Below are 20991 nucleotides of genomic sequence, written 5' to 3' on the forward strand. Positions count from 1 at the left end.
AACTTTCGAAGCTGGGTCTAATCGTTGACAACACGACTCAAACTGGCGCACGACTTTATCGTCATTGTTCTCAGACACGCCCTCTGTTCGCTGATTGGGCGCACGCTGTGGTAGCGCAGAAAACCAAATTACATACAGCAGGTCCAGACCTAGTACTGAAGGGAAATTCCAAATTGAGCGGAAGTACTTAGGCGGGCGGAGCCAGGCTAGTAGGGTTAGACCACATGTCCGTCTGGCCCATCATGTGTTCTACTCCCTCCCCTCCAGAATGCGACCGGGTTCCGGCAGCGCTCCCGGTCGAGGTCCCGCTCCCCGTCCCGGCGCCGGAGCCGCTCGCGCTCCCCGGGCCGGACCACCCGCCGCTCCTCCTCGCGGACCGCCGCCGCCGTGGCAACCGCCAACATCACGGAGAGCGCCCCCCCCACCTCCTCGTCCGCCTCCAGGCGGTCGGAGAGGGTGAAGGAGGTGCTGGAAGTCCGCCTCACGCCCGTGGTACTCACTCACTACCTCACTCACTCACTACCTCACTCACTCACTCACCAACTCACTCACTCACTCACTCACTCACTCACTACCTCACTCACTCACCAACTCACTCACTCACTCACTCACCAACTCACTCACCAACTCACTCACTCACTCACCAACTCACTCACTCACTCACTCACTCACTCACTCACTCACCAACTCACTCACTCACTCACTCACTCACTCACTCACCAACTCACTCACTCACTCACTCACTCACCCACTCACTCACTCACTCACTCACTCACTCACTCACTCACTCACTCACTCACTCACTCACTCACTCACTCACTCACCAACTCACTCACCAACTCACTCACTCACTCACTCACTCACTCACTCACCAACTCACTCACTCACTCACTCACTCACTCACTCACCAACTCACTCACTCACTCACTCACTCACCAACTCACTCACTCACTCACTCACTCACTCACTCACTCACTCACTCACTCACCAACTCACTCACTCACTCACTCACCAACTCACTCACTCACTCACTCACTCACTCACTCACTCACTCACTCACCAACTCACTCACTCACTCACTCACTCACTCACTCACCAACTCACTCACTCACCAACTCACTCACCCACTCACTCACTCACTCACCAACTCACTCACTCACTCACCAACTCACTCACTCACTCACTCACTCACTACCTCACTCACTCACCAACTCACTCACTCACTCACTCACTCACTCACCAACTCACTCACTCACTCACTCACTCACCAACTCACTCACTCACTCACTCACTCACTCACTCACTCACTCACTCACTCACTCACTCACCCACTCACTCACTCACCAACTCACTCACCCACTCACTCACTCACTCACCAACTCACTCACTCACTCACTCACTCACTCACCAACTCACTCACTCACTCACTCACTCACTCACTCACTCACTCACTCACTCACCAACTCACTCACTCACTCACTCACCAACTCACTCACTCACTCACTCACCAACTCACTCACTCACTCACCAACTCACTCACCCACCCACCCACCCACCCACTCACTCACTCACTCACTCACCCACTCACTCACTCACTCACTCACTCACTCACTCACTCACTCACTCACTCACCAACTCACTCACCCACTCACTCACCAACTCACTCACCCACTCACTCACTCACTCACTCACTCACCAACTCACTCACTCACTCACTCACTCACTCACCAACTCACTCACCCACTCACTCACCAACTCACTCACCCACTCACTCACTCACTCACCCACTCACTCACTCACTCACCCACTCACTCACTCACTCACTCACTCACTCACTCACTCACTCACTCACTCACTCACTCACTCACTCACTCACCAACTCACTCACTCACTCACTCACTCACTCACTCACTCACTCACCCACTCACTCACTCACCCACCCACCCACTCACTCACTCACTCACCCACTCACTCACTCACTCACTCACTCACTCACCAACTCACTCACTCACTCACTCACTCACCCACTCACTCACTCACTCACCCACTCACTCACTCACTCACTCATTCACTCACTCACTCGCACACACACACACACACACACACACACACACACACACACACACACACACACATTATTGATATACACTGCAGGTCTATCGCAGACACCTAATGTGTGTGTGTGTGTGTGTGTGTGTGTGTGTGTGTTCAGCAGGTTGCTAGGACCGAGGAGAAAAACGGCAGCAACCATGAGAAGAGTGAACACAACGATACCAACCAGGTCAGTCGGTCAGGGAGAGAGAGCATTACTAACACAGAGAGAGAGAGAGCATTACTAACACAGAGAGAGAGAGAGAGAGAGAGCATTACTAACACAGAGAGAGAGAGAGCATTACTAACACAGAGAGAGAGAGAGAGAGAGCATTACTAACACAGAGAGAGAGAGAGCATTACTAACACAGAGAGAGAGAGAGAGAGAGCATTACTAACACAGAGAGAGAGAGAGAGAGAGCATTACTAACACAGAGAGAGAGAGAGCATTACTAAGAGAGAGAGAGAGAGAGAGAGAGAGCATTACTAACACAGAGAGAGAGAGAGCATTACTAACACAGAGAGAGAGAGAGAGAGAGAGAGAGAGAGAGAGAGAGAGAGAGAGAGAGAGAGAGAGAGAGCATTACTAACACAGAGAGAGAGAGAGAGAGAGCATTACTAACACAGAGAGAGAGAGAGAGAAAGAGAGCATTACTAACACAGAGAGAGAGAGAGCATTACTAACACAGAGAGAGAGAGAGCATTACTAACACAGAGAGAGAGAGAGCATTACTAACACAGAGAGAGGGAGGGAGGGAGAGAGAGAGAGACAGGGAGAGAGAGAGAGAGAGACAGGGAGAGAGAGAGCATTGCTAACACACAGAGAGAGAGGGAGAGAGAAAGTATAACTACTAACAGAGAGAGAGAGAGAGGGGGAGAGAGAGTATAACTACTAACAAGGAGAGAGAGTATAACTACTAACAGAGAGAGAGAGTATAACTACTAACAGAGAGAGTGAGTATAACTACTAACAGAGAGAGAGGGGGAGAGAGAGTATAACTACTAACAGAGAGAGAGTATAACTACTAACAGAGAGAGAGAGAGGGGGAGAGAGAGTATAACTACTAACAGAAAGAGGGAGAGAGAGTAACTGCTAACAGAGAGAGAGAGAGGGGGAGAGAGAGTATAACTACTAACAGGGAGAGAGAGTATAACTAGTAACAGAGAGAGAGAGAGGGGGAGAGAGAGTATAACTACTAACAGAGAGAGAGAGGGGGAGAGAGTATAACTACTAACAGAGAGAGAGAGAGTATAACTACTAACAGAGAGAGAGAGAGGGGGAGAGAGAGTTTAACTACTAACAGAGAGAGAGAGAGGGGGAGAGAGAGTATAACTACTAACAGAGAGAGAGGGGGGGGGAGAGAGAGTATAACTACTAACAGAGAGAGAGAGGGGGAGAGAGAGTATAACTACTAACAGAGAGAGAGAGGGGGAGAGAGAGTATAACTACTAACAGAGCGAGAGAGAGGGGGAGAGAGAGTATAACTACTAACAGAGAGAGAGAGAGGGGGTGAGAGAGTATAACTACTAACAGAGAGAGAGAGTATAACTACTAACAGAGAGAGAGAGAGGGGGAGAGACAGTATAACTACTAACAGAGAGAGAGAGTATAACTACTAACAGAGAGAGAGAGAGGGGGAGAGAGAGTATAACTACTAACAGAGAGAGAGAGAGGGGGAGAGAGAGTATAACTACTAACAGAGAGAGAGAGGGGGGGAGAGAGAGTATAACTACTAACAGAGAGAGAGAGTATAACTACTAACAGAGAGAGAGAGAGAGGGGGAGAGAGAGTATAACTACTAACAGAGAGAGAGAGAGTATAACTACTAACAGAGAGAGAGAGAGGGGGAGAGAGAGTATAACTACTAACAGAGAGAGAGAGTATAACTACTAACAGAGAGAGAGAGGGGGAGAGAGTATAACTACTAACAGAGAGAGAGAGAGTATAACTACTAACAGAGAGAGTATAACTACTAACAGAGAGAGAGAGGGGGAGAGAGAGTATAACTACTAACAGAGAGAGAGAGTATAACTACTAACAGAGAGAGAGAGAGTATAACTACTAACAGAGAGAGAGAGAGAGAGAGGGGGAGAGAGAGTATAACTACTAACAGAGAGAGAGAGAGGGGGAGAGAGAGTATAACTACTAACTGAGAGAGAGAGAGGGGGAGAGAGAGTATAACTACTAACAGAGAGAGAGAGAGAGGGGAAGAGAGACTATAACTACTAACAGAGAGAGAGAGTATAACTACTAACAGAGAGAGAGAGGGGCTCTGCCCTTCAGAGGGAGCTGGTCAGACTCAGGGTAACCCTACCAGTCAGCCACGAAAGAAGAGTTTCAAATACATGTTGGATGCTTTGTTGTTGGCCGGTGTGTTAGCCTACTGTAGTCAAGTTATGGTGTAATGCCGTGTGTGTGTGTGGGGGGGGGGGGGGCTGTGTGATAGCCATCTGATGCCAGAGTAGAGCCCCTTTCACACATGAAGACTTTAGCTGCAATGTTCAGGGAACATTTCCCTTAAGGGCTCATGTGCGGAAGGAAGCAGGGGTCGATACTCCAGGATATCTGCAGCGCCACGTTCCCTGTCAAAGACCTAGTGACCTCTCTGGATCACTGCCGGCATGGCGCTGGTGTGCATGAACGCCGTTAGGCTGCCGGGAGAGGCACCTAGAGAGGGGTGTCCATCTGACTTAACACTCAGAGGGTGGGACCATCACAAGCATCTGCTGATCAGCGTTATACGTTACTTGGTAAATATATTAATAGCACATTTGGAGGATGGGGAAACGATTGAAGATCTGCTCGACATTTGGCCCGTCTATTCCAGCATTCCTAGGCCACGTGTGAATCGGCACCAGGTGGAAATGTTCCAGAACCAGCTGCATGTGTTGACAGTTAAAGCCTCCAGCGGTGCGCCTGAAAGGGGTCCCAGTTATTCACCGGGAACTGTGAAAGAGGCTCCCAGGAAAGAGAGAGAGGTGGAGGTACCTCTGGTGTGAACAGACCTTTGTCAGGTAGAAGAGTGGTAACAACAGAGCCTGGCTCTGGTGGGCCTCCTGGCCCCACGCTGGGCTGGAATGCCCTGAGGTGGGCATGGAAGGGGCCCCTCTGTGTGTGAAGGGTTTGACCAGGCACGTGGCATTCCAACGCATTCAGTCTCCGTCTCTTGTCTCTCTCCCTCTCTCCCCTGGCCAACTCCCTCGTTCTTCTGTGTTTTTGTCTCTCTCTCTATTCCTCTTCTCTCTGTCTCTCTCCCTCTCTCCCCTGGCCAACTCCCTCGTTCTTCTGTGTTTTTGTCTCTCTCTCTCTATTCCTCTTCTCTCTGTCTCTCTCCCTCTCTTCCCTGTCCAACTCCCTCTTCTCTGTACCTACCTCACACAGGAAGTGGTTGAGCTCTAGAAGCATGGATATAGGAAATGAATTAGCTCTATCACTTTAGAGACAGGACGCTGTTGAGTTCTATCAGTATGGAGACGGGAAGCTGTTGAGCTATATCAGTATGGAGACAGAGCGATGAGGTTGAGCTCTGTCAGTATGGAGACAGAGCGAGGAGGTTGAGCTCTCAGTATGGAGATGGAGGGATGAGGTTGAGCTCTCAGTATGGAGACAGAGCGAGGAGGTTGAGTTCTCAGTATGGAGACGGGAAGCTGTTGAGCTCTCAGTATGGAGACAGAGCGAGGAGGTTGAGCTCTCAGTATGGAGACAGAGCGAGGAGGTTGAGCTCTGTCAGTATGGAGACAGAGCGATGAGGTTGAGCTATATCAGTATGGAGACAGAGCGATGAGGTTGAGCTCTGTCAGTATGGAGACAGAGCGAGGAGGTTGAGCTCTCAGTATGGAGATGGAGGGATGAGGTTGAGCTCTCAGTATGGAGACAGAGCGAGGAGGTTGAGTTCTCAGTATGGAGACGGGAAGCTGTTGAGCTATATCAGTATGGAGACAGAGCGATGAGGTTGAGCTATATCAGTATGGAGACGGAGAGCGATGAGGTTGAGCTATATCAGTATGGAGACAGAGAGCGAGGAGGTTGAGCTATATCAGTATGGAGACAGAGAGCGAGGAGGTTGAGCTCTCAGTATGGAGACAGAGAGCGATGAGGTTGAGCTCTCAGTATGGAGACAGAGCGAGGAGGTTGAGCTCTCAGTATGGAGACAGAGCGAGGAGGTTGAGCTCTCAGTATGGAGACAGAGAGCGATGAGGTTGAGCTCTCAGTATGGAGACAGAGCGAGGAGGTTGAGCTCTCAGTATGGAGACAGAGCGAGGAGGTTGAGCTCTCAGTATGGAGACAGAGAGCGATGAGGTTGAGCTCTCAGTATGGAGACAGAGCGATGAGGTTGAGCTCTCAGTATGGAGACAGAGCGAGGAGGTTGAGCTCTCAGTATGGAGACAGAGCGAGGAGGTTGAGCTCTCAGTATGGAGACAGAGCGAGGAGGTTGAGCTCTCAGTATGGAGACAGAGCGAGGAGGTTGAGCTCTCAGTATGGAGACAGAGCGAGGAGGTTGAGCTCTCAGTATGGAGACAGAGTGAGGAGGTTGAGCTCTCAGTATGGAGACGGAGGGATGAGGTTGAGCTCTCAGTATGGTGATGGAGGGATGAGATTGAGCTCTCAGTATGGAGACGGAGGGATGAGGTTGAGCTCTCAGTATGGGGATGGAGGGATGAGGTTGAGCTCTCAGTATGGAGACGGAGGGATGAGGTTGAGCTCTCAGTATGGGGATGGAGGGATGAGGTTGAGCTCTCAGTATGGAGAAGGGAAGCTGTTGAGCTATATCAGTATGGAGACAGAGCGATGAGGTTGAGCTATATCAGTATGGAGACAGAGAGCGATGAGGTTGAGCTATATCAGTATGGAGACAGAGAGCGAGGAGGTTGAGCTCTCAGTATGGAGACAGAGAGCGATGAGGTTGAGCTCTCAGTATGGAGACAGAGCGAGGAGGTTGAGCTCTCAGTATGGAGACAGAGCGAGGAGGTTGAGCTCTCAGTATGGAGACAGAGAGCGATGAGGTTGAGCTCTCAGTATGGAGACAGAGCGAGGAGGTTGAGCTCTCAGTATGGAGACAGAGCGAGGAGGTTGAGCTCTCAGTATGGAGACAGAGAGCGATGAGGTTGAGCTCTCAGTATGGAGACAGAGCGATGAGGTTGAGCTCTCAGTATGGAGACAGAGCGAGGAGGTTGAGCTCTCAGTATGGAGACAGAGCGAGGAGGTTGAGCTCTCAGTATGGAGACAGAGCGAGGAGGTTGAGCTCTCAGTATGGAGACAGAGCGAGGAGGTTGAGCTCTCAGTATGGAGACAGAGCGAGGAGGTTGAGCTCTCAGTATGGAGACAGAGTGAGGAGGTTGAGCTCTCAGTATGGAGACGGAGGGATGAGGTTGAGCTCTCAGTATGGTGATGGAGGGATGAGATTGAGCTCTCAGTATGGAGACGGAGGGATGAGGTTGAGCTCTCAGTATGGGGATGGAGGGATGAGGTTGAGCTCTCAGTATGGAGACGGAGGGATGAGGTTGAGCTCTCAGTATGGGGATGGAGGGATGAGGTTGAGCTCTCAGTATGGGGATGGAGGGATGAGGTTGAGCTCTCAGTATGGAGACAGAGAGCGAGGAGGTTGAGCTCTCAGTATGGAGACAGAGCGAGGAGGTTGAGCTCTCAGTATGGAGACAGAGCGAGGAGGTTGAGCTCTCAGTATGGAGACAGAGCGAGGAGGTTGAGCTCTCAGTATGGAGAAGGAGAGTGAGGAGGTTGAGCTCTCAGTATGAAGACAGAGAGCGAGGAGGTTGAGCTCTCAGTATGGAGACAGAGAGTGAGGAGGTTGAGCTCTCAGTATGGAGACAGAGAGCGAGGAGGTTGAGCTCTCAGTATGGAGACAGAGAGCGAGGAGGTTGAGCTCTCAGTATGGAGACGGAGGGAATGCGGTGCATGTGATAGGCATTAGTGTCTGAGTCAGTCAGCACAGCTGTGTGCAACCAAGCAGGCTGAGCTACAACGGACACAGCTCTGTTTCTCCCCCCACCTGGTACTGATGACTGGCAGCATGAAGGGGACTATACCGCTAGGGTTAGGCTAACCCTTTCATACCATTGTTTCTATACTGAGAGTACTGATTCATACACCTGTTAAGGTGTAGGAACAGCCAGCCGAGTCCCTTTAAGCCTCTTGTTCTGGTCAGGGCGACACATGTTATTATAGATAGATGTAGATATAATCCCCTGTTCTAACAGGCCTATGTCGACTATAATAACAGGTGTTATTATAGATAGATGTAGATATAATCCCCTGTTCTAACTGGCCTATGTCGACTATAATAACAGGTGTTATTATAGATAGATGTAGATATAATCCCCTGTTCTAACAGTTCTATGTGGACTATAATAACAGGTGTTATTATAGATAGATGTAGATATAATCCCTGTTCTAACAGGCCTATGTCGACTATAATAACAGGTGTTATTATAGATAGATGTAGATATAATCCCCTGTTCTAACAGGCCTATGTCGACTATAATAACAGGTGTTATTATAGATAGATGTAGATATAATCCCCTGTTCTAACTTGCCTATGTCGACTATAATAACAGGTGTTATTATAGATAGATGTAGATATAATCCCCTGTTCTAACAGGCCTATGTCGACTATAATAACAGGTGTTATTATAGATAGATGTAGATATAATCCCTGTTCTAACAGGCCTATGTCGACTATAATAACAGGTGTTATTATAGATAGATGTAGATATAATCCCCTGTTCTAACAGGCCTACGTCGACTATAATAACAGGTGTTATTATAGATAGATGTAGATATAATCCCCTGTTCTAACAGGCCTATGTCGACTATAATAACAGGTATTATTATAGATAGATGTAGATATAATCCCTGTTCTAACAGGCCTATGTCGACTATAATAACAGGTGTTATTATTAGAGCTGTCAAGCGATTAAAATATTTAATCGTGATTAATCGCATTAATGTCATAGTTAACTCACGATTAATCGCATTTAATCGCAAATTATTTTTCTATGCTAAATATCCCTTGATTTGTTTGTCCCATAATTCTTCTCATTTTAATTATCTTATCAACATGGTGAAGTGCATCGGCTTGCCTTGTGCAAATGATTTTTTATTGATAACAACATTGGCATATATACTGATCAAAACAGGACGATACAAAAAAAGAGCCTATAGTGCAATTAAACGACTGCTTTGAACAAATGTCATTTGAACATAGCAGTCAGGCTACTGCTTCTATGTTTTGAGCCAAAGAAAAAAAAAAAAAATCTTTTTTTTTTAAATAAAACAATGGCGTTAATCGCGCGATAATTTGTTTAACGCTGTTAAAATTGGTTTGCGTTAACGCCATTAATAACGCGTTTAACTGACAGCTCTAGTTATTATAGATAGATGTAGATATAATCCCCTGTTCTAACAGGCCTATGTCGACTATAATAACAGGTGTTATTATAGATAGATGTAGATATAATCCCTGTTCTAACAGGCCTATGTCGACTATATTAACGGGTTTTATTATAGATAGATGTAGATATAATCCCCTGTTCTAACAGGCCTATGTCGACTATAATAACAGGTGTTATTATAGATAGATGTAGATATAATCCCCTGTTCTAACAGGCCTATGTCGACTATAATAACAGGTGTTATTATAGATAGATGTAGATATAATCCCCTGTTCTAACAGGCCTATGTCGACTATAATAACAGGTGTTATTATAGATAGATGTAGATATAATCCCTGTTCTAACAGGCCTATGTCTACTATAATAACAGGTGTTATTATAGATAGATGTAGATATAATCCCCTGTTCTAACAGGCCTATGTCGACTATAATAACAGGTGTTATTATAGATAGATGTAGATATAATCCCCTGTTCTAACAGGCCTATGTCGACTATAATAACAGGTGTTATTATAGATAGATGTAGATATAATCCCCTGTTCTAACAGGCCTATGTCGACTATAATAACAGGTGTTATTATAGATAGATGTAGATATAATCCCTGTTCTAACAGGCCTATGTCGACTATAATAACAGGTGTTATTATAGATAGATGTAGATATAATCCCCTGTTTTAACAGGCCTATGTCGACTATAATAACAGGTGTTATTATAGATAGATGTAGATATAATCCCCTGTTCTAACAGGCCTATGTCGACTATAATAACAGGTGTTATTATAGATAGATGTAGATATAATCCCCTGTTCTAACAGGCCTATGTCGACTATAATAACAGGTGTTATTATAGATAGATGTAGATATAATCCCTGTTCTAGCATGCCTATGTCGACTATATTAACGGGTTTTATTATAGATAGATGTAGATATAATCCCCTGTTCTAACAGGCCTATGTCGACTATAATAACAGGTGTTATTATAGATAGATGTAGATATAATCCCCTGTTCTAACAGGCCTATGTCGACTATAATAACAGGTGTTATTATAGATAGATGTAGATATAATCCCCTGTTCTAACAGGCCTATGTCGACTATAATAACAGGTGTTATTATAGATAGATGTAGATATAATCCCTGTTCTAACAGGCCTATGTCTACTATAATAACAGGTGTTATTATAGATAGATGTAGATATAATCCCCTGTTCTAACAGGCCTATGTCGACTATAATAACAGGTGTTATTATAGATAGATGTAGATATAATCCCCTGTTCTAACAGGCCTATGTCGACTATAATAACAGGTGTTATTATAGATAGATGTAGATATAATCCCTGTTCTAACAGGCCTACGTCGACTATAATAACAGGTGTTATTATAGATAGATGTAGATATAATCCCCTGTTCTAACAGGCCTATGTCGACTATAATAACAGGTGTTATTATAGATAGATGTAGATATAATCCCCTGTTCTAACAGGCCTATGTCGACTATAATAACAGGTGTTATTATAGATAGATGTAGATATAATCCCTGTTCTAACAGGCCTATGTCGACTATAATAACAGGTGTACTGAATGATGGGCCGATGCTCAGAGTGACCGCTGCCTAACGACGGCGCCTCTCCCTAACGACGGCGCCTCTCCCTAACGACGGCGCCTCTCCCTAACGACGGCGCCTCTCCCTAACGACGGCGCCTCTCCCTAACGACGGCGCCTCTCCCTAACGACGGCGCCTCTCCCCGTCTCCCAGAAGGCGGAGCTCAAGGCGGAGCCGGAGAAGAGCCAGAGCCGCTACAACCTCCGGCGCCGCAAGGACGACCCGGCCGTGGAGCCCGCCCCCCCGGAGGAGGAGCCGGAGGCGGAGCAGACGGAGGCTGAGCAGACGGAGGCTCCGCCCCCCGCGGGCAGCCCCCCGCTGGACTTTGGAGGCCGGATAGGTAGGGGGAAGGGAGGGGGGGAGGGTGAGGGAGGGGAGGTAGGCCAGATAGGTAGGGGGGAGGGGGGGGAGGGAGAGAGGGTGAGGAAAGGGAGGTAGGCCGGGGAGGGAGGGGGGAGGGGAGGTAGGCCGGGGAGGGAGGGGGGAGGGGAGGTAGGCCGGATAGGTAGGGGGGAGGGAGGGGGGGGAGGGGAGGGAGGGAGGGTGAGGAAGGGGAGGGGGCGAGGGGAGGTAGGCCGGATAGGTAGGGGGGGAGGGAGGGGGGGAGAGGGTGAGGGGAGGGAGGGGGGGAGGTAGGTTGAGGGGAGAGAGGGTGAGGAGAAGGAGGGGAGGGGGGAGAAGGAGAGTGCAGGGAGGGGGAGTGGAGGAGAGGGTGAGTTGAGTCCTGTTCTAGTGAGGGTGTGTCCTGGTGGCTGACCCTCACTGGGACAGTATTATGGTCTGTCTGGACTCTAACCTGGTGTAGGGTCAGTATTATGGTCTGTCTGGACTCTAACCTGGTGTAGGGTCAGTATTATGGTCTGTCTGGACTCTAACCTGGTGTGGGGTCAGTATTATGGTGTGTCGGGACTCTAACCTGGTGTAGGGTCAGTATTATGGTCTGTCTGGACTCTAACCTGGTGTGGGGTCAGTATTATGGTCTGTCTGGACTCTAACCTGGTGTGGGGTCAGTATTATGGTCTGTCTGGACTCTAACCTGGTGTGGGGTCAGTATTATGGTCTGTCTGCTGGTGTGGGTCAGTATTATGGTCTGTCTCTCCAGGGGCCTACCTGTGGCTGCTGTTCCTGCCGTCCTGGGTTCTGTTTGTGGTGCTGCAGGTGAACCTGGAGGACCCCAGCCTGATCCACTTCCCCCCGCCGCTGCCCCCGCTGGAGGCCTTCTGGGACCCCCAGGCCCTGGTCCTGGTCCTGCTCTGGGTCCTCTTCCAGGCCCTGCTCTACCTGCTGCCCGTCGGCAAGGTACGGCCGCTGTCACGCCAAATTTGTACCGGCTGCCAAATTTGTACCGGGCGCGTCATCCATACGTAATCCATTCCAAACCTGCCTGGCAACAGATGATCGCGTCGTCCGTTGCCTGGCAACGGACGATCGCGTCGAATGACGTGAAAGGTTCACGAACATTCGCGAACCTTCTATCTAGCGATCTGTTATCTGTATTGTGCTATTTCGTCCTTGACCTGCTTTAAACACTCAGTTTACTTGCTAAATTTGATTAAACTATTGAATACAATACAAATATAAAGTAAAAACAAGTGTTATCTAGCGATCCGTTTTCTATATTATGTTATTTCTTCTTTGGCAACATGAGCGCAAATGTTTTTTTAAACCTGCCCGGCAACGAACAACCCTTACGTAATCATGATGACGTGCCTGGTACAAATTTGGCATCCGGTACAAATTTGGCGTGACACCGCCTTACTGCCTGCTACTAGGACCTGGGCCTTACTGCCTGCTACTGGGACCTGGGCCTTACTGACTGCTACTGGGACCTGGGCCTTACTGACTGCTTTACTGAGACCTGGGCCTTACTGCCTGCTACTGGGACCTGGGCCTTACTGCCTGCTACTGGGACCTGGGCCTTACTGACTGCTTTACTGGGACCTGGGCCTTACTGACTGCTTTACTGAGACCTGGGCCTTACTGACTGCTTTACTGGGACTATGGTTTCAATGGTTGGTTTACTTGGACTCTGGTTTTGGTCTAGTCTATATTCTCACTCTCCCTCTGTCTCTGTGTCTCTCTCTTTACTCTCTGTCTCTGTGTCTCTCTCTCTTAACTCTCTCTCTGTGTCTCTCTCTTTACTCTCTGTCTCTGTGTCTCTCTCTCTTAACTCTCTCTCTGTGTCTCTGTGTCTCTCTCTTTACTCTCTGTCTCTGTGTCTCTCTCTCTTAACTCTCTCTCTGTGTCTCTGTGTCTCTCTCTTTTCTCTCTGTCTCTGTGTCTCTCTCTCTTAACTCTGTCTCTGTGTCTCTCTCTTTACTCTCTCTCCCTCTGTCTCTGTCTCTGTGTCTCTCTCTCTCTTAACTCTCTCTTTACTCTCTCTACCTCTGTCTCTGTGTCTCTCTCTTTACTCTCTCTCTCTGTCTCTGTGTCTCCCTCTCTTAACTCTCTCTTTACTCTCTCACCCTCTGTCTCTGTCTCTGTGTCTCTCTCTCTTAACTCTCTCTTTACTCTCTCTCCCTCTGTCTCTGTGTCTCTCTCTCTTTACTCTCTCTCTCTGTCTCTGTGTCTCTCTCTCTTTACTCTCTCCCCCTCTGTCTCTGTGTCTCTCTCTCTTTACTCTCTCCCTCTGTGTCTCTCCCTCTGTCTCTCTCTCTCTTTACTCTCTCTCTCTTTGTCTCTGTGTCTCTCTCTTTACTCTCTCTCCCTCTGTCTCTGTGTCTCTCTCTCTTTACTCTCTCCCTCTGTCTCTCTCTCTCTTTACTCTCTCTCTCTTTGTCTCTGTGTCTCTCTCTCTTTACTCTCTCTCCCTCTGTCTCTGTGTCTCTCTCTCTTTACTCTCTCTCTCTGTCTCTGTGTCTCTCTCTCTTTACTCTCTCCCCCTCTGTCTCTGTGTCTCTCTCTCTTTACTCTCTCCCTCTGTCTCTGTGTCTCTCTCTCTTTACTCTCTCTCTTTGTCTCTGTGTCTCTCTCTCTTTACTCTCTCTCTCTCTGTCTCTGTGTCTCTCTCTCTTTACTCTCTCTCTCTGTCTCTGTGTCTCTCTCTCTTAACTCTCTTTACTCTCTCTCCCTCTGTCTCTGTGTCTCTCTCTTTACTCTCTCTCTCTGTCTCTGTGTCTCTCTCTCTTAACTCTCTCTTTACTCTCTCTCCCTCTGTCTCTGTGTCTCTCTCTCTTTACTCTCTCCCTCTGTCTCTCTCTCTCTTTACTCTCTCTCTCTTTGTCTCTGTGTCTCTCTCTTTACTCTCTCTCCCTCTGTCTCTGTGTCTCGCTCTCTTTACTCTCTCCCTCTGTCTCTGTGTCTCTCTCTCTTTACTCTCTCCCTCTGTCTCTGTGTCTCTCTCTCTTTACTCTCTCCCTCTGTCTCTGTGTCTCTCTCTTTACTCTCTCTCCCTCTGTCTCTGTGTCTCTCTCTCTTTACTCTCTCCCTCTGTCTCTGTGTCTCTCTCTTTACTCTCTCTCTCTGTCTCTGTGTCTCTCTCTCTTTACTCTCTCTCTCTCTGTCTCTGTGTCTCTCTCTCTTTACTCTCTCTCTCTGTCTCTGTGTCTCTCTATCTTAACTCTCTTTACTCTCTCTTCATCTCCAGCTGAGTGAGGGCATGCCTCTGCGATCTGGAGAGAGACTGAAGTACAGAACCAACGGTGCGACAAACACACACACACACACACACACACACACACACACACACACTGGTCTGTGTGCTGGTCTAGCCCTGTCTCACCCCCTCCCCCCCCTCAGGGTTCTTTGCCATCGTGGTGAGCGGCGTTGCCGTGGCGGCGGCCGTCCACCAGGGCGCGGACCTGTCCTACATCCACTCCCACTTCCTGCAGCTGGCCGCCGCTTCCTTCCTGCTCTCCCTGCTGCTCAGCGTCTACCTGTACGCCCGCTCCCGCCACGCCCCCACCCCGGAGCGCGCCCTGGGGGGCAACTCGGGTAATGATTACCATATCGATCACCATGACGATTACCATATCGATCACCATGACGATTACCATATCGATCACCATGACGATTACTATATAGATCACCATGACGATTACTATATAGATCACCATGACGATTACCATATCGATCACCATGATGATTACCATATCGATCACCATGACGATTACCATATCGATCACCATGACGATTACCATATAGATCACCATGACGATTACTATATAGATCACTATGACGATTACTATATCGATCACCATGACGATTACTATATCGATCACATGACGATTACCATATCGATCACCATGACGATTACCATATAGATCACCATGACGATTACCATATAGATCACTATGACGATTACTATATCGATCACCATGACGATTACTATATCGATCACCATGACGATTACTATATCGATCACCATGACGATTACTATATAGATCACTATGACGATTACTATATCGATCACCATGACGATTACTATATCGATCGCCATGACGATTACTATATCGATCACCATGACGATTACTATATCGATCACCATGACGATTACTATATCGATCACCATGACGATCGCCATGCCCTCGGAGGAGAGGACTGACCGGCCGACCGGCTCCTTTTAAAGAAGTTGCTATGGATACAGGCATGTGCTAAAGGGGTCTGAAGAGGTGGAGTATCGTATGTTTAAATCAATGAGCTGACCTTTGACCCCCCCTGCAGGGAGCCTGATGTACGACTTCTTCAAGGGCCGCGAGCTGAACCCCCGCATCGGGACCTTTGACCTCAAGTTCTTCTGTGAGATGCGCCCCGGGCTGATTGGCTGGGTGAGTGGGTCACATGCTCCCCCTGGTGGGCAGAAGGGGAGGTGCAGCCTGACTTCTGTGGGTCTATAGGGGGGCGCCCACTGGTGGGCAGAAGGGGAGGTGCAGCCTCACGTCTCTGGGTCTATAGGGGGGCGCCCACTGGTGGGCAGAAGGGGAGGTGCAGCCTCACGTCTCTGGGTCTATAGGGGGGCACCCCATGGGTCTATAGGGGGGCGCCCCCTGGGTCTCTAGGGGGGCGCCCCCTGGGTCTCTAGGGGGGCGCCCCCTGGTGGGCAGAAGGGGAGGTGCAGCCTCACGTATCTGGGTCTAAAGGGGGCGCCCCCTGGGTCTATAAGGGGGCGCCCCCTGGGTCTCTAGGGGGGCGCCCCCTGGTGGGCAGAAGGGGAGGTGCAGCCTCACGTATCTGGGTCTCTAGGGGGGCGCCCCCTGGGTCTCTAGGGGGGCGCCCCCTGGTGGGCAGAAGGGGAGCCGCAGCCTCACGTATCTGGGTCTCTAGGGGGGCGCCCCCTGGGTCTATAGGGGGGCGCCCCCTGGTGGGCAGAAGGGGAGGTGCAGCCTCACGTATCTGGGTCTCTAGGGGGGCGCCCCCTGGGTCTATAAGGGGGCGCCCCCTGGGTCTCTAGGGGGGCGCCCCCTGGTGGGCAGAAGGGGAGGTGCAGCCTCACGTCTCTGGGTCTATAGGGGGGCGCCCCCTGGGTCTATTGGGGGGCGCCCCCTGGGTCTCTAGGGGGGCGCCCCCTGGTGGGCAGAAGGGGAGGTGCAGCCACACGTATCTGGGTCTATAGCGCCCCCTGGTGGGCAGAAGGGGAGGTGCAGGAGTTATAGCACTATGCCCCGCTCGCTAGCTGATGCTATTGGAGAGGTATAGCTGGTATCAGAATGGGTCTTCATACAGACAGCAGTGGCACCCTGCCCTACCCGCACTAACCTGTCCCCCCCCCCCCCCCCCCCAGTGTGTGATCAACGCCTCCCTGGCCGTGGCTGAGATGCGGCTCCAGGGTCTGAGCTCTCCCTCTCCCGCCATGCTGCTGGTCAACGCCTTCCAGCTGCTCTACGTGGTGGACGGCCTCTGGAACGAGGTGCTCACACAGCATATCCCATAATACACACTAGTGCTGCCATCCCATAATAAACACTAGTGCTGCCATCCCATGATAAACACTAGTGCTGCAATCCCATGATAAACACTAGTGCTACCATCCCATGATAAACACTAGTGCTGCCATCCCATAATAAACACTAGTGCTGCCATCCCATAATAAACACTAGTGCTGCCATCCCATGATAACACTACTGCTGCCATCCCATGATAAACACTAGTGCTGCCATCCCATGATAAACACTAGTGCTGCCCCTCCCATCCCATAATAAACACTAGTGCTGCCATCCCATAATAAACACTAGTGCTGCCATCCCATAATACACACTAGTGCTGCCATTCCATGATAAACACTAGTGCTGCCATCCCATAATACACACTAGTGCTGCCATCCCATAATAAACACTAGTGCTGCCATCCCATGATAAACACTAGTGCTGCCATCCCATAATAAACACTAGTGCTGCCATCCCATAATACACACTATTGCTGCCCCTCCCATCCCATAATACACACTAGTGCTGCCATCCCATGATAAACACTAGTGCTGCCATCCCATGATAAACACTAGTGCTGCCATCCCATAATAAACACTAGTGCTGCCATCCCATAATAAACACTAGTGCTGCCAACCCATGATAAACACTAGTGCTGCCATCCCATAATAAACACTAGTGCTGCCATCCCATGATAAACACTAGCGCTGCCATCCCATAATACACACTAGTGCTGCCATCCCATAATAAACACTAGTGCTGCCATCCCATAATAAACACTAGTGCTGCCATCCCATAATAAACACTAGTGCTGCCCTTTCCATCCCATAATAAACACTAGTGCCGCCCCTCCCATCCCATGATAAACACTAGTGCTGCCATCCCATAATAAACACTAGTGCTGCCATCCCATGATAAACACTAGTGCTGCCATCCCATAATACACACTAGTGCTGCCCCTCCCATCCCATAATGACCCTGTGTCCCGTCAATCCCATAATGACCCCGTCTCCCCGTCCATCCCATAATGCCCTGTCTCCCCCTCCATCCCATAATGCCCTGTCTCCCCCTCCATCCCATAATGCCCTGTGTCCCGTCCATCCCATAATGACCCTGTGTCCCGTCCATCCCATAATGCCCGTGTCCCCAGGAGGCCATCCTGACCACCATGGACCTGATGCACGACGGCTTCGGCTTCATGCTGGCCTTCGGGGACCTGGTGTGGGTGCCCTTCACCTACAGCCTGCAGGCCTACTACCTGGTGGAGCACCCCCACGGCCTGGGCCCCCCCGCCCTGCTGGCCATCCTCACCCTCAAACGTCAGTGCCCCCCCCCGCCCCTCTCACCCTCTGACCCTCTCACCCTCTGACCCTCTGACCCTCTCACCCTCTGACCCTCTCACCCTCTGACCCTCTGACCCTCTCACCCTCTGACTCTCTCCCCCTCTCACCCTCTGACCCTCTCACCCTCTGACCCTCTGACCCTCTCACCCTCTGACCCTCTCACCCTCTGACCCTCTGACTCTCTCCCCCTCTCCCCCTCTGACCCTCTGACCCTCTCACCCTCTGACCCTCTCACCCTCTCACCCTCTGACCCTCTCACCCTCTGACTCTCTCCCCCTCTCACCCTCTGACCCTCTAACCCTCTCACCCTCTGACTCTCTCCCCCTCTCACCCTCTGACCCTCTGACTCTCTCCCCCTCTCACCCTCTGACCCTCTCACCCTCTGACTCTCTCCCCCTCTCACCCTCTGACCCTCTGACTCTCTCCCCCTCTCACCCTCTGACCCTCTGACCCTCTCACCCTCTGACCCTCTCACCCTCTGACTCTCTCACCCTCTGACCCTCTGACCCTCTCACCCTCTGACCCTCTGACCCTCTGACCCTCTCACCCTCTGACCCTCTCACCCTCTGACCCTCTCACCCTCTGACCCTCTCACCCTCTGACCCTCTCACCCTCTGACTCTCTCACCCTCTGACCCTCTGACTCTCTCACCCTCTCACTCGCTGACCCTCTCCCCCTCTGACTCTCACCCTCTGACTCTCTCACCCTCTGACTCTCTCACTCTCTCCCCCTCTGACTCTCTCACTCTCTGACTCTCTCACCCTCTGACCCTCTGACTCTCTCACCCTCTCACCCTCTGACTCTCTCACCCTCTGACTCTCTCACCCTCTCACTCGCTGACCCTCTCCCCCTCTGACTCTCACCCTCTGACTCTCTCACCCTCTGACTCTCTCACTCTCTCCCCCTCTGACTCTCTCACTCTCTGACTCTCTCACCCTCTGACCCTCTCACCCTCTGACCCTCTCACCCTCTGACTCTCTCACCCTCTCACCCTCTGACCCTCTCACCCTCTGACTCTCTCACCCTCTGACTCTCTCACCCTCTCACCCTCTGACTCTCTCACCCTCTCACCCGCTCACCCTCTGACCCTCTCACCCTCTCACCCTCTGACCCTCTCCCCCTCTGACTCTCTCCCCCTCTCACCCTCTGACTCTCTCACCCTCTCACTCTCTGACTCTCTCACCCTCTGACTCTCTCACCCTCTCACTCTCTTACCCTCTGACTCTCTCACCCTCTGACTCTCTCACCCTCTCACCCTCTGACTCTCTCACCCTCTGACTCTCTCACCCTCTCACCCTCTGACCCTCTCACCCTCTGACTCTCTCACCCTCTCACTCTCTTACCCTCTGACTCTCTCACCCTCTGACTCTCTCACTCTCTCACCCTCTGACTCTCTCACCCTCTTACTCTCTCACCCTCAATTCAATTCAACTTTATTTTGCATGTATACAGATACTAGGAATTTGAATTGGCATTCTCCATGCAGGCAAAACACAGTAAAACAGAAAGACAAGAACACAATACAAGGACAAACGGTACCATAATGAGCAATACATTAATAGGAATGGAGATAGTGCAGTGTTAAATAAAATTAAAGTGCAATGGTGTCCAAGTTTAAGAGTTATTTAGGAGGGCTATTGCTTGGGGGAAAAAACTGTGGAGGTGACGTGATGTTTTGGACATAATAGCCCTGTACCGCTTCCCAGAGGGGAGAAGATTAACCAGGCTATTGGCAGGATGGGAGGGGTCAGCCGCAGTCTTCACAGCTCAGTTAATGGTCTGGTGCTGTGGGGGTCCATGATGGGGGGGCGGGGGCGCACGGTGATCCGCTCTGCCGCTGTGGGGGTCCATGATGGGGGGGCGGGGGCGCACGGTGATCCGCTCTGCCGCTGTGGGGGTCCATGATGGGGGGGCGGGGGCGCCCGGTGATCCGCTCTGCCGCTGTGGGGGTCCATGATGGGGGGGGCGGGGGCGCCCGGTGATCCGCTCTGCCGCTGTGGGGGTCCATGATGGGGGGGCGGGGGCGCACGGTGATCCGCTCTGCCGCTGTGGGGGTCCATGATGGGGGGGGCGGGGGGCGCACGGTGATCCGCTCTGCCGCCCGGAACACTCTTTGTAGCCTGGCCTTTGGATTGGGGAATATGATGAGGGAGGATGTCAGCACACTCTCAATGACCGCTCTGTCTCTCACCCGCTGAACCTCTCACCCTCTCCCCCTCCCACCTGCTGACCCTCTCACCCGCTGACCCTCTCACCCCCTCCCCCTCTCACCCGCTGACCCTCTCCCCCTCTCACCTTCTCCCCCTCTCAGCCTCAGCCAGGTTCAAGAGGAAGCAGATCTATCGCAGCGAGTTTAATCCCAGTAGAAGTCATCTGGACGGTCTCCTCCGCCTATACTCTGTCTCTTTGTCTCTATCTTCACCCTCTCTGTGGCTCTTTGCCATCTCTCTCTCCCTCTCCCTCCTTCTCTCTCTCTCTCTCTCTCTCTCTCTCTCTCTCTCTCTCTCTCTCTCTCTCTCTCTCTCTCTCTCTCTCTCTCTCTCTCTCTCTCTCTCTCTCTCTCTCTCTCTCTCTCTCTCTCTCTCTCTCTCTCTCTCTCTCTCTCTCTCTCTCTCTCTCTCTCTCTCTCTCTCTCTCTCTCTCTGCTGGACCATGAATATGGCTGCAGGCGGAGAAACACGCTC

The 20991-nt window shown here is 50.6% G+C and overlaps 1 protein-coding gene across 6 annotated transcripts in view; it reads left to right on the forward strand.

Annotated features, from left to right (window-relative positions):
* The window catches only part of lbr (lamin B receptor), a 32785-nt gene that overhangs the window by 6750 nt on the left and 5044 nt on the right, over positions 1 to 20991 (forward strand). For 3 of the 6 annotated variants that reach the window (XM_030349933.1, XM_030349932.1, XM_030349927.1), the window contains exons 3-11: positions 268 to 492; positions 2213 to 2281; positions 11257 to 11443; positions 12206 to 12402; positions 14690 to 14744; positions 14842 to 15036; positions 15766 to 15869; positions 16823 to 16948; positions 18115 to 18283. In XM_030349933.1, coding sequence (XP_030205793.1) covers positions 268 to 492; positions 2213 to 2281; positions 11257 to 11443; positions 12206 to 12402; positions 14690 to 14744; positions 14842 to 15036; positions 15766 to 15869; positions 16823 to 16948; positions 18115 to 18283 — 1327 coding nt within the window. The remainder of the gene's footprint in view (positions 1 to 267; positions 493 to 2212; positions 2282 to 11256; positions 11444 to 12205; positions 12403 to 14689; positions 14745 to 14841; positions 15037 to 15765; positions 15870 to 16822; positions 16949 to 18114; positions 18284 to 20991) is intronic. The other 3 variants (XM_030349930.1, XM_030349928.1, XM_030349929.1) reach the window with 3 other exon arrangements.

Source organism: Gadus morhua, unplaced genomic scaffold (assembly GCF_902167405.1).
Source record: "Gadus morhua unplaced genomic scaffold, gadMor3.0, whole genome shotgun sequence".
Lineage (NCBI taxonomy): Eukaryota > Metazoa > Chordata > Actinopteri > Gadiformes > Gadidae > Gadus > Gadus morhua.